This window comes from Cydia fagiglandana, chromosome 18 (genome assembly GCF_963556715.1).
Source record: "Cydia fagiglandana chromosome 18, ilCydFagi1.1, whole genome shotgun sequence".
Taxonomy (NCBI): Eukaryota; Metazoa; Arthropoda; class Insecta; order Lepidoptera; family Tortricidae; genus Cydia; species Cydia fagiglandana.
The window spans coordinates 8070157-8083642 of record NC_085949.1 but is presented as its reverse complement, the minus strand read 5'-3'; the positions used below and the strand labels follow the sequence as shown (position 1 = coordinate 8083642).

General features: G+C 36.3%; 1 protein-coding gene across 1 annotated transcript in view; it reads left to right on the top strand.

Moving 5' to 3' along the window:
* The first annotated feature begins 3134 nt into the window (after nt 1–3134).
* Nucleotides 3135–13486, top strand: part of LOC134673667 (L-asparaginase) — a 36581-nt gene continuing 26229 nt past the window's right edge. The window contains exon 1 of the mRNA XM_063531679.1: nt 3135–3597. Coding sequence (XP_063387749.1) covers nt 3228–3597 — 370 coding nt within the window. The 5' untranslated portion in view covers nt 3135–3227. The remainder of the gene's footprint in view (nt 3598–13486) is intronic.

The following is a 13486-nucleotide window of genomic DNA, read 5'->3' as shown; positions in this document are numbered from 1 at the left end:
CTAGAATCTAAAGAGTCTTACGGGGGACATGAACAAAGTTTTGAATTGAACCTTGCTGCTTTTGAATTAAAAACTAAATTTAAATAACATTGCTTGAAAGTGATGCCACTTGACACGTCAGGTTTGTAACGATCAAAACTACATTTAAATTTCTACTAATCCACATAAAATTTTGGGAATGGCAACATTAATAACACGTGATCAGACGGCAAACAATTTTAAACCGCCAGTACGCGACAGGAAGTTGTGAAGTGAACTTATGTCAGTGGACTGCAGACCGTACACGTTTCGTCAGTCAGGTTTGTGATCAATTTTCTTTAATAATATTAGCTTTTACATAAAGTTCATATATTATAGATGGAAATTGATAAGCTCGCAACTGTTTTTTTATAAAAACATAAATATATTATGTAAGATGAGTTCAGAGTTAAATTATGATTGTAGTAAAGTAGAAAAACGTGACGTCAGGTTTGTAACAAATCGCTCCGTTACGTATAGGCTGACCGACAATGTTACAAAACTGACGTCTATATGGTGGTATTACATGGGCGTTCCATTCGAAATCTTGATATCGTCAGTAATATGAAAAAAAAAAAGAAAGAAAATGTAGTAACAACGCATGAGTTCGATACATACTATTAGGGCGTTTTAACTTTAATTTTTATATAAAGTTTGATCTTTTGGTCATGATACGAGATTTTATCAAAATATTGACGATTATTAATAATTGTTTAGTAGTAGCAAAAAGAATAGCATAGTATAGAGGGGTCCTGTCATTGTACATTTTGTAGTCACAGTAAATTTACTGTCATTTATCGACACACGACTAAAACTCAAAATGAAAACGTATAAAATTATCAAAAAAATTTATATATATATGGATAAATGATTTTATTATTTTTATATCATTTTGATCCATGTTCATTCACTGATATCTATGTGTTAAAATTGTTATACTTTGGTGGATTGTTATAATAAAACGAATTAATATATATTTACAGTTTTCTCATTACCTTACCGCATCATGTAACCCCAGCCTAAGAATTTTCAGCTTGTCAGTTTTGTAACTGTCCCACTTGCTCAGTTGCTTTGTTTGGTCTTTATCTCGTTTTCTGTAAGCTTTTAAGCCAAGGTTTTGTTTTATAGAGAACTACCTAAAAATATACATTAAAGCAAATGCAACTATAAACGATTTTTTCAAAATATTGATCGCAATAAACAAAATAAATAACATAATGGTATCAATCGTTACAAAACTGACAATAAAAATTATTTTCGGGCAATAATAACTGTTTGTTTTATGAAATCACCTGTTTATATGAAAATATAAGTCATTTGCAGCAAAAGAAATGCAAAATATTGCTAATTACTTTTGTAGTTAAAGCGTGTCAACAAAAATTAGATTGTTACAAAACTGACCAGTTTGGACTACACTGTCAGGTTCGTTTATCAATAATTAAAAAACTAAACGTATTTATGTGGGACTCATCACAGTTTTAGTAACTTTAGAAAATAAACTTCATTATGGATTAGAACATTCAGCATAAAAACATGTTTTTTTTTTAAGTCGTAATTTTCATTCTGGTGCACGATTTAGTGAAAACGCCCTTCAACGAAATCGGCAATACTAACTCGGCATTATTTTTTTAATAAAAAAAAATTGTTGAAAGAAATATTAGTAATTTTATAACACAAAACCAATTAGGGACGAAAATTGCCTACTTCCAAAACCTCATTATTTAAATGTACAGCGAATAAAAAAATATAAATTAATTTTCGGTTACTGATGAATAGTGATGAAGTTAAAATGACGGCACAATGTTACCCCATCCCGCAACATGTCACATTCTCTTGACCCCCTCCCCCCCTAAAAGTGTGACGTAATTAATGGATGACCCCTTTCTGTATACTTTGGTAACAGCACTTTGCTGATGGATCTAGAATGGGTGTGGGGTCTTAGGTACTCTTTGGCTGGTGTAATATTCGACCTAAATATGTTGATTCGCAGTGAATTTGAATCAAAGGGGTCAAGCCATTCCCAACTTATTTAGATTCAGGTACATACTAGGTACTTATATACTTTGCTCTAGATACTACTATAAGTTATATTACCTACCCGTTTTATTAAATTTGATCGTACCAGACGTACCGGAGATCTTTTTGAAGTTGTTTTATTTCAAAGAGAATACTTATACATATATACCACGACGTTAATACTTTATTTATTTAGTTAGGATAGAAAGGTATCTTTGAAAGGTATATGTCAACATAGCAGTCGGAGACTCGGAGCCGGTGTTGCTATGGTGTTGCTCGAAGACGCAGGATGCAAAGAGTAGTATAATATTATATATACACGGTGTAACATGAGGAAACCGAATAATTTTAACCACGCATTTCTGAGGTCAAAAGAAGGAAAAAATGTAATACGAGTTAAGTTCAATTTCGCCAAAAAAAAATTTTTTTTTGTTTTGTTTTTGAAATTTTTTGAATGTATTTGTAGAATTTTGTACATAAAAAATAAATTTTATTGGTTAACTTGTTACTTAAAATTGATATTTAAATATTTTTTCGTAAAACCTTCTTTTTGCAAAGTGTTACTTGTCACTTTTTGACATCTATCAATAAGGATATTTAGACTACGTCCCATAGCAGCAACATTACCACCAAAAAAGCCTTTTAAATTATGTAACAACAAAAACTTGTTTATTTTTAAATTAATATTATCTCTGAAACTAGGTGTTTAAAAAAAAAAGTTTATAGGACATTTTTGTCTCTAAATATGATCAGCAATACGCTGTTAAAATTATTCGGTTTACTCATGTTACACCGTATATCATAGAAACCTAAGTCAACATGTATAGAGGCTTGTCATACTTGTCATGAAAATAAAAATAAATAGTCATACGTATTGACACTTGACACAAAAAGTTGTCTTTGTTGACAGTTTCTAGAAGGGCAGTTTTAATTTTACTTAAATTATGTAAACATTTTATCTATGAGTATAACACATGTTGCCGTTAATGAGAAAATGATAAATAAGTATGTGAAAATGAAAAGTTTGATACATATATATCAAAGTTGGACTAACGTTAATTCTGCTTTGCGTATTCATTGCAGCTAATATAGGAACCCATCTTAAGCAGCACCATAATAAATCAATGTACGTGAAACAGTTTCCTAGTTATAAATAAGTCGTTTTAATAGGTCAAACGCCTTGAATAACTTTAATGCCGAGAAGTCTTCAGTCCGCGTTTCAGCGTCGTCGCGTGCAGAATACACATGCGTCCGTCGTTCTAAAAGAAATCGTGAAAATATTAAAACCACACCTGGCATCATTGGAGAGTGAAATGCAGCCGACTAATGGCAATTCAGAAAAAAATGGGGACGGGGACGCGGGAAAAAGTGTAAATCAAAACGGTGGTTCAGAAAATATTAGCGGTTTTAACCCAAAAGTTGCTGCTAAAGTTAAAAAAGCAAGAAGTTTTATGGAGATGACCTTAACTACGAATCCTGTTAAAAGTCTTAGGAGGAATGATAGAAGAGTTCTAGTTATTTACACTGGCGGTACTATTGGAATGGTTAAAAACAGAGATGGCGGTAAGATTTTTTAAAATTCGTTTAAAAATGTTCGTTATTAAAACAAACTGTTTTTGAATATTCATACATAGTTGTGTGATTTAATTTACTTAAATAACTCGTTAATGAGTCTGTGAATCCAGTCACAGCTGGTTCCGCTAGTTTTGGCCAATTAAATCAAAACTGGACGCAAAATATAAAAGCAAACCTGGTTGAACCAGTTATTTATGTGATTGGACATATATAATTATACAAAAAAATTTAACTAAAGCACTATCAAGGAACCTTGAGTAAGTGTCGCGAATCTTAAGATATTAATACCTAGAAAAAATTGTATCGTTAATAAAGTGGTGTGATCTAATTAACTCATATGCAATAAACATTTTAAGTATTTCTGAAAACAAAAGTGTAGGTAACTTACCGATGTGGAGTTTGTTACCAGCTTCAACTTAGGACATTGGCTTTCACATAGAAAAGTAGGAAATGCTGCTACAGTAAGCGGAACGAATGTTATAGATGTACGAGTATGTATCTTTATCAGGTTACTTAAATAACTGTTTCATTTGAGATAGGTACCGCTAAATACTGAGATTTTGGATACAAAATTAAATAGGCAATTGGGCAGCATATCTGACTCAAGGTGAAAGGTCATGCATGATCGTAATAACATTTTTCGTAAGGAATACTTTGAAATATTTACACCTATATCCGTGGCAGTTTATGTATCTAGACTAGGAATGATTAATATTAATAATAGGTATTAGCTTGGAAAATTGTAAGTTAGGTACAATTTGTGAAATCCGCGCAAAAAAAAGAAACCCTTTATATAATGATTTTGACAAAGTTGAAGGCACGAGACCTCAGGGCCCTCCTCCTGCTAGATGGTGTGCTCAAATTACGGCACCTATGCAATTAAAACTGCACGAGGCCATGCGCATGGCGGGGAATAGAACCCTATGGAGGAACCTGGTCTTCAACAGAAGGATATGATGTCACGATCCTCAGTATTGAGGGACCGACTGAAGAAGAAGATATAATGATTTAATATATGAATGCAATATTCTTGTACAAAACATCATACGCTTTTCTCAGATCATTGTTATTAAATAACAAACCATTGATACTCGTAACTACTTAGTTTATAATCTTTATTGGTCTTGAACTTTGAGATAGGTAGGTTTAATAACTAGCTGACGCCATATCATGTAAATACCCATTAGAAATTACAGTAGGTATTTACACGTGTAATAATATAACGTAAATATTATGATTATTATGACGATTTTACCTAAGTAGATAAACTCCCTCGTATACATTGTTTGTTTATTGTTTATCTAAATAAAATAAACAAAAAACCGTTACCGTATTAGCATAGCAATCGTTCCATGCTCAGGGCAAAAAAGAATAGATAGTATAGAGGGGTCCTGTTATGGTAAATTTTGTAATCACAGTAAATTTACTGCCATCTATCGACACACGACTAAAACTTTATTATTTTTATATCATTTTGATCCATGTTCATTCACTGATATATGTGTTAAAATTGTTAAATTTGAAACGGCGTCGTCACGCCATCTAGCCGAGCATAGGCTAAAGGTATGTGCGGCATCTATCCGAGAATGACTTTTTCTTGATTTCCGAGGCACGTTTTTTCCTTAGACCTTATTCCTCTTATACGAAGTTACATATGTCTTTGCTCAGGGCATTCTACATTCTACCTACGGTTTTGTAGTCGTAGACGTGTAGTCACTATAGGCGAAATTAAATGCTGGGATATTGTAAATTACTCTTACATCGGACAAAACAGACCTACCCTAGTGTCTTTTCGGCAGGCATTTACGTTAGGAATTTTACTAAATAAGGATCACTTTTTAACCGACTTCCAAATCCCAAAGGAGGAGGTTATCAATTCGGTTGTATGTTTTTTTTTTTTTTATGTTTGTTACTCCATATCTCCGTCATTACTGGACCGATTTTAAAAATTCTTTTTTTGATTGCATGTATATGCATACAGATTGGTCCCGTTTTTGTCAAAATCCAGTTCTGATGATGGGATCCATGAGGAATCGACGGAACTCCTCAAATCTTAAAGGCATACATATAGTGATATTTGTGTTTTTATCAACAAATCAAGCATATACATTCAAAAACGTGACATTTGATGAAGTGGAACTGCTGATGATGATCAGAACGGAACTCTTCAACGACGCATAGTTCACCTTTGGCGATTTGTCCTCTTCCTTATGTTTGTTAAGCAAGTTAAGTTTTTAAGCAACATTTTTGTCAAGCTTGAGTTCTGATGATGGGATCCATGAAAATCGAGGGAACTCCTCAAATTTTAACCTCGTGCCGCCCAAGAAAAAAAACGCAAGATCAGCTAAACGCCCAGTGTGCAATATATGAGCCATAATATTTTGAAGTCGCACCTGCCCATGCACTTCAAACATTTTTTTTTTACAAAAATTTCGAGCAGGATTTTTTATATTTTTTTCTGGGTATATGTGAATAAAAATGAATACAGTAAACTGAATTCCACCGTCGTATCTTTTGTTCATTTAAATGCACATTGGGTTTTTGATTGATGTTATAAGTAATATATATTTTTTTTTAAATCAACTTTAAGGCACGTAATCGGGATAACGTAGCCTCTGACTATTATTATCCTGCTTTAATAGTTACATAATAAGCAACGTAAGTCAAAAATAACTAGAAAAAAAAAATTGTTTGGTATTGGGCTACTTTTTTATTAATGTTAACATTCATATTTGACACTGAAATGCTTTATAACAAGGTCTGAAAAATAGTTAACAAACTTCCTTAACATAAAAATTAACATCCTTCTTAATTATATATAAGTTATTGTATGTTTGCTGTGTTTCAGTATCACTTTCTTCGAAACTTTATTTTTCACTAAGACTCTAAATATTTGGTTCATCTCCAGAAAGTTGGTATTCAGGATCACAAATCTTATTATGTGATGGCAAAAAGTCTTCCAGCTCGTATTCAACTAGTAAATCATCATGCAGACCTAAAAATAAACTATCCAAAAAAGAACCTTTAGTTGTAGGTTATATTATGTACTTTTATAACAGTAGCGCCCAGTGTGCAATATGATGAACATAATCTTACGATTAAGAAAAAAATATATGTATCTGTGCCTTTGTAAAAAAATAACAGTATATTTCAATAAAACAAACATTTAGGACATATTTTATGTCACTGTCTAAACGAAAAAAGCCATGATTAATTTAATAAATCAAGATTATATACCCATGTGTCACGCGAGCTTGATTAATTTTGGAATTACAATACTTGTCTATGAATATCTGTCAAATGTCAGCTGTTAAAATGGTCGCCACTGGACCGACCATTCACGACCTCTAGGTAAATTTCAATTACGCGCGCAAATTTAAAACTGACATCTGATAAACTTTTATGTACAGCGTATTGCACACTGGGCGTTTAGCTCTGCATTTAATTTCGAAAATCTGGGCAGTTATGCTGAGTGTCACTTTGTACAATTTATTGCACATTGGGCGGCACGAGGTTAAAGGCATGCGTATAGAGGTTTTTGTATTTTCATCAGAAAATCAAGCATTTTCATTCAAAACTGTCGCATTTGATGGAGTGGAACTGCTGATGATTATCAGAACGGAACTCTTCAACGACGCATAGTTCACGTTTGGCGATTTGTCCTCTTTGTCCAGGCGGACAATAAGAACTCCAGCAATACTTTTATATATTTATTACTAAAAATTACGAAATTATAAAAATTATAAAAATTGACTCTGAGCGACGTGCGCGTGCTTCAGAGGTGACTCGCCGACTGGTTGGACGGCCGATCGGCCGCGCTCTTCTAGCCGTGTGCTGCGTCCCGCACCCCGCAACCCTTCGTGGCCATCAGGTGCTCGTACATCCTCCCGGCGTTGAAAGCCTGGCTTTCAACTAAACAGTTGCAATTCTTTAAGTTGCCTTTCACAGGTCTAGAATGGCGATCTAGTCAACCTTTCGACAACCTGCAACGCGTTTAGCTAGATCCAAAAAATTGCAGAAATTCTTTATGTTGCCTTTCGCGGGTCTAGAATGGAGGTCTAGTCAACCCTTCGACAACCTGCAACCCCATGCTTATAATGTGCATAATGTGCTTGATTGCTTTCGCTTGAAGATGAAAGGTGAAAACAGTAGTTTGTTCTTAAACTGTATCTTCTTTAGGTCGTTTTTGGTAGTGTGACAAAGTCCCTTCTACAGAATTCAGTTTTTGTTGCCCTTAATGGGTAGGTAAACCATTCTTCCCTTCGACAACGTCTGTAGTTGGGATAACACACATCTTGTTGATGGCTCTTCTTATTGTTCCTCGATTTGTGATTACATCAGCGACACGATTGACTCCGTCTACACCAGGATACAGACGACTTATCCGCGCAAGTCGCCATTGTAGAGGAGGTAGCTGATCTTCCTTTAGTATGACGAGGTCCCCGACTCGAAGCTCCTGCTGCCTGGTCTTCCATTTTGTGCGTTGCTGAAGCTCTGCGATGTACTCTCGCCGCCACCGGTCCCAGAAGTGCTGTCTCAGTTGCTCTATGCGCTCGTATCTGTTGGGGTACTTAGTAGTGACGGTTCGGGACGGCACTGAAGTGAGAGGCCGTCCGATTAGAAAGTGCCCAGGAGTGAGAGGAGATGGGTCTGTGGGATCCGACGAGAGAGGGGTTAAAGGACGAGAATTTAAAATTGCTTCAATTTGCGAGAACAGAGATCCTAATTCCTCAAACGTCAGGGAAGCCCTACCGGCAATACGTCGAAGATGATATTTAGCTGATTTAACTCCAGCTTCCCAAATGCCACCAGTTGGGAGAGTAGGCTGGACTGAACATGAATTTAATTCCTTCCTCATTAGCAAACTCAGTGACCGACTGACGACTAGACTTAATTAATTTACTCAGTTCATTGTTAGCACCCTTAAAATTTGACCCATTATCACAAAATATTACAGATGGCTTACCTCTGCGAGACACAAACCGTCGCAGGGCTAAAATAAATGCTTCCGTACTAAGGTCGCTTACCAGCTCAAGGTGCACCGCTTTAGACGCTAGGCATACAAATATGCATAAGTAACATTTGGAAGTGCGGCTTCCTTTCCCTTTCTTACTAGCAATCATAAACGGACCTGCCATATCGACACCACATGTATAAAAGGCGTACGGGGAGCTTACTCGTTCAAGTGGTACATTACCCATTATTGGTTGCACAGGGTTTCCTCTAAACCGGATACAGACTACGCACTTTTGCACTATGCTACGGGCCAAGTTCCTGCCTCCTACGGGCCAAAATAATTCCTTAATTGAAGCTAAGAGAAGTTGAGGACCGGCATGAAATAAGCGCAAGTGTTCGTGTCTCATTATCAGTCTGGTCAGTCGATGCTTAGCATCTAATATGATAGGATGTTTTTTATCGTATTCAAATTGCGAGTTTTGGAGTCGACCCCCTACTCGCAGGACTCCATCAGAGTCAATGAACGGATTTAATGACAGCAATTTTGACCTACGATTTACTGACTTATTTTGAGCAATATCTTTGATTTCACTATCAAAGCATTCAGACTGCAGGGTTGGGCAGTATTTCAATTACATGTATTTCAATTACATGTATTTGAAATACATTGTAGTATTTTGTATTTGTATTTCAAATACTACCTGGAAAAGTATTTTGTATTTGGTATTTCAAATACTGCACTCACATGTATTTTGTATTTTGTATTTCAAATACTTCAAGCTTCAAAATACATTTCTACAAAATACATTTTATTAAATTCTATGATCCTAAAATGGAACGTTTTTTTTTAAATATAATGTACAACTTGTACGAGGGCAAATATGTACCATGCGCGAGTTATTCTGCGCGGAACTTTTCGTCAACAGCCAGGGGATAGAGTCATTACAGTAGTTTCCGTCCATGCTCTAGTTTTCGACCACTTGACAGATAGGCAAATAATATATTTCATTTTTAATTTACTATTTGCAGCAATGTAGGTTTATATTCAAATTTCGTCAAGTGGATGAAAACTAGAGCTGGACGAAAACAAGCGCAATGACCCTATACGTTTTTAGGAAAGGATATTCGTTAAACAAACTAAACGATAAGACAAAAAGAATTAAAAGTATTTTGTATTTGAAATACATTATTTTAAACACTGTAATTTGTATTTTGTATTTCAAATACCAGTCACCAAAGTAGTTTGTATTTGGTATTTCAAATACTTTTAAAAATGTATTTTGTAATTTGTATTTGAAATACGTGGAAGCCAGTATTTTGCCCAACCCTGTCAGACTGACATGCCTTTACGAGACATTGCAACGAATGGTCTAATTCGGTAATATCTAGCTGTCCAGATAATTTTGGCTTATGAACCTTACAATTATTTATGAAGCGTAAGACATATGCGTAAGTTCGCTTCATTTTGTTAAATTCGGAAAACCTATCAAACTGTATGACCCCATCACTCGTGACTCCTACATGGCACTTTATGTCACTGCTTTCCTTAGAAGGTTTTGTCTCTGGCAAATCGACAGTAAGTATACGTGCATGGGTTTGAATAGGCCAGTCACAAGGCTCGGACTTTAGAAATGGTGGCCCGAACCACCAAAGCGAACAAGAGATTAAGGATTTAGGATCAGTACCTCTGGACGCAATGTCTGCAGAGTTTTTGTCGGTAGGTATATGATTAAAAGTATAGCCTGGCGTCAACTCGTGTATTTCATTTACGCGGTTGCATACAAAGGCCTTTAAGTCTTGAGTATGAGCTTTAAGCCATCCTAACACGACAGTACTATCGGTCCAAATGAACTTCTTTTGTATGTCACAACGTAGTGACTTACAAACCTTGTCACATAGCCTCGCTCCTAAGAGCATTCCACATAATTCAAGCCTCGGGATAGTGACCTGTTTAATTGGGGCCAACCGCGTCTTTGCACACAATAATCTAACGTTAACTTCGTCATTATAATCCACTGAACGCAAATAGACACATGCGGCGTATGCATTCTGAGAAGCGTCAACACAGCAATGCAATTCGATATATTTTGGGTTATCACCTAACACACGCCTAGGTACTTTGATTTGTGACAGAAGAGCAAAATCTTTCACCAGCTTCGACCAACTCTTTGCAAACTCGTCAGGAACAGGCTGGTCCCAATCAAGTTTTTCGCTCCATAGGCGCTGAAGTAGAATCTTAGCAGTGACTATGCATGGACACATCAGTCCCAGCGGATCAAAGGTTTTGCTTGTAGTGGAAATAACTGACCTTTTTGTACATACAGCCGCGGGTTCTTGATCCCTTGAAAATTGCAACGTATCCGATACTGGCGAATAGTTAAGACCTAGAACACTAGACTCTTTAGACAAGTCGAGAGGCGTTGACGCGTTTTCGTTGCCTTCAAACAATTCTACGCAGTTCGTACGAAATTTACGCAAAGGCAAACAGGCAGAATCTAAGACTTTTACTACGCCGTAAGCAATGTGTTTTAGTTCTTCTACAGAATCAGCTCCCGTATTTAGGTCGCCTACATAAAAATCGTTTTTTATCACGTTTGAGACCACGGCGTCTGGACACTCTAATGACAACTGCAAAAGACAGCGTGTACTTAAAAATGGGGCTGACGAAGTCCCATATGTTACTGTATTAAGTTGAAAAACTTGTATTGGTTGATTTTCACTGTCGCGCCATAAAATTAACTGCAAATAACGCTGCGATGGGTCTACTTCAATTTGGCGGTACATTTTCTCTATATCAGCAATTAAAACAAACTTGTGCTGTCGAAAACGCAATAAAAGAGACGTCAAATCACTCTGTACGATGGGACCAACACGCTGAATGTCATTTAAAGACTTTCCAGATGACGTTTTGCATGACGCATTATAAACTACCCGCAATTTCGTAGTTTCGCGATTTTCGCGCACCACAGCATGATGTGGTAGGTACACACCGAATTTAGGACGCTCAATTTTAGTTAAATGACCTAAATCACTATATTCTTGCAAAAACTCTTTATATTTTTGTTTTAGGTTAGGCTGTCTAGCAAACTTTTTTTCTAAATTTTCTAAACACTTTTTTGCTGTGTTGAAATTATGCCCTAGCGCCTCCTCAGGCGCCTCCTTCAGAGGAATTTGAACAGAAAACCTCCCATTAGGTAATCGAGAAAAGGTTTCTACAAAATGCTGCTCACAGAGCTGCTCCTCCGGAGAATAGGTTTTTTCAGAAGGTAAATCATCAATTAACCAAAACCTTTCTAGTGAGTCACGAATCTCCTGACTAAAGTTGCAAACAACGTTTGATGTTGTATGATAATTGGGTGTAGATCCCGCAACTAACCACCCTAATTGAGTATTCTGCAAAACCGGTTTATCTTTGCCTAAGTTTATCATCTCAGGTATGACCATGGCCCAATACACTTTCGATCCCAACAGAATGTCTATCTCTGAAGGAGAATAAAATCTCGGGTCCGCAAGCTCAAGGTCACTCGGTATCTCAAATTCAGTTGTGTCTATTGGAAACTCAGGCAATACACTGGTAATATCTGGGATTACCAAACATTTGACATTTATGTCATACGTTCGAACCCGAGAGCTTATTTGAAGCCGACATTCTTCCGAAATACGAGTTACATTTTTGTTTATTCCAGTAATATTTACGAACTTTGTGTCTGTATCTATGCGTAACCGCTTTTTAAACGCATTCGTAATAAACGAAGACTGACTCCCGGGGTCCAAAAATGCACGCGCTGTATATGCTTTACCATTGCAAACTACCTTTACTAAAGCGGTACATAGCAAGGCCTGACCTTCAGATTCCTCAGATACCACCGCCGACAACACCACCGGCGCAGCAGAGGTACTAGGCGTCGATTTCTCTACTTCCACGTTTTGTTTATGTAACAACGTATTATGCTTCTTTTTACAAATGCGACAACAACCTCGCAAGTTACATTGGAATGCATTGTGACCTTTACGAAAACAATTTTTGCATACTCGAAGCTTAGAAACCTCATCAAATCGTTCTTCAATATTCATTTCTTTTAATTTGGGACAGTCATATAACCGATGAGCCTGGCTACACATATCACACGTGAGGTTTGATTTCTCGTCTACTGTAGTCGCAAAACTTTTATATTGAACAGGTTGCCCTTTAGGTTTTTGTTCCCGCGACCCAAATTTATGGTCACCCTTGTCAGAGTGATTATTGTATGATGTTTCTAAAACATCAGCACGGCTCCGCAAAAACGAATAGAATTCATTTAGAGTGGGCAAATCTTTAAGACTACATTTAAGTTCCTCCCATTTTTTACTTGTTGTTACATCCAATTTCACAGATACCATAAATATAATGAGCGCATCCCACTTGTCAGTAGGCTGCCCTAGTGTTTCGAGAGCTCGCAAGTGTTTAGAAAAATGGTCGACAACAAACCTGAGAGCTTTGTAAGACTCCTTTGACATACATTCAAAATTAAATAGTGCCTTTAAATGGTTATTAATTAAAATGTTTTTGTTGTTGTACCGTTCGCATAAAAGATCCCACGCAAGATTGTAGTTATTTGCACTGAACTCGATTGACTTAATAACTGTACTCGCACTCCCTTCCAAGGATGAGCGTAAATAATGAAATTTATTAATCAGCGGAATATTGTTGTTGTTATGTATCATCGACTCAAAACTGTCCTTGAACTCGAGCCACTGCAAATAACTTCCTCCGAAAACCGGTAATTTTATAGTAGGTAACTTAATGCCACCGAATGAATTTGAATGACAGCTGGCCATAGACTGATCATCGTGAACTGATTGCGCTTTGTTACAAAAAGACGAATGATCCAATATATCCTGCCCGACAGCTAAACACGACATAAATTGATTTTCAATATCA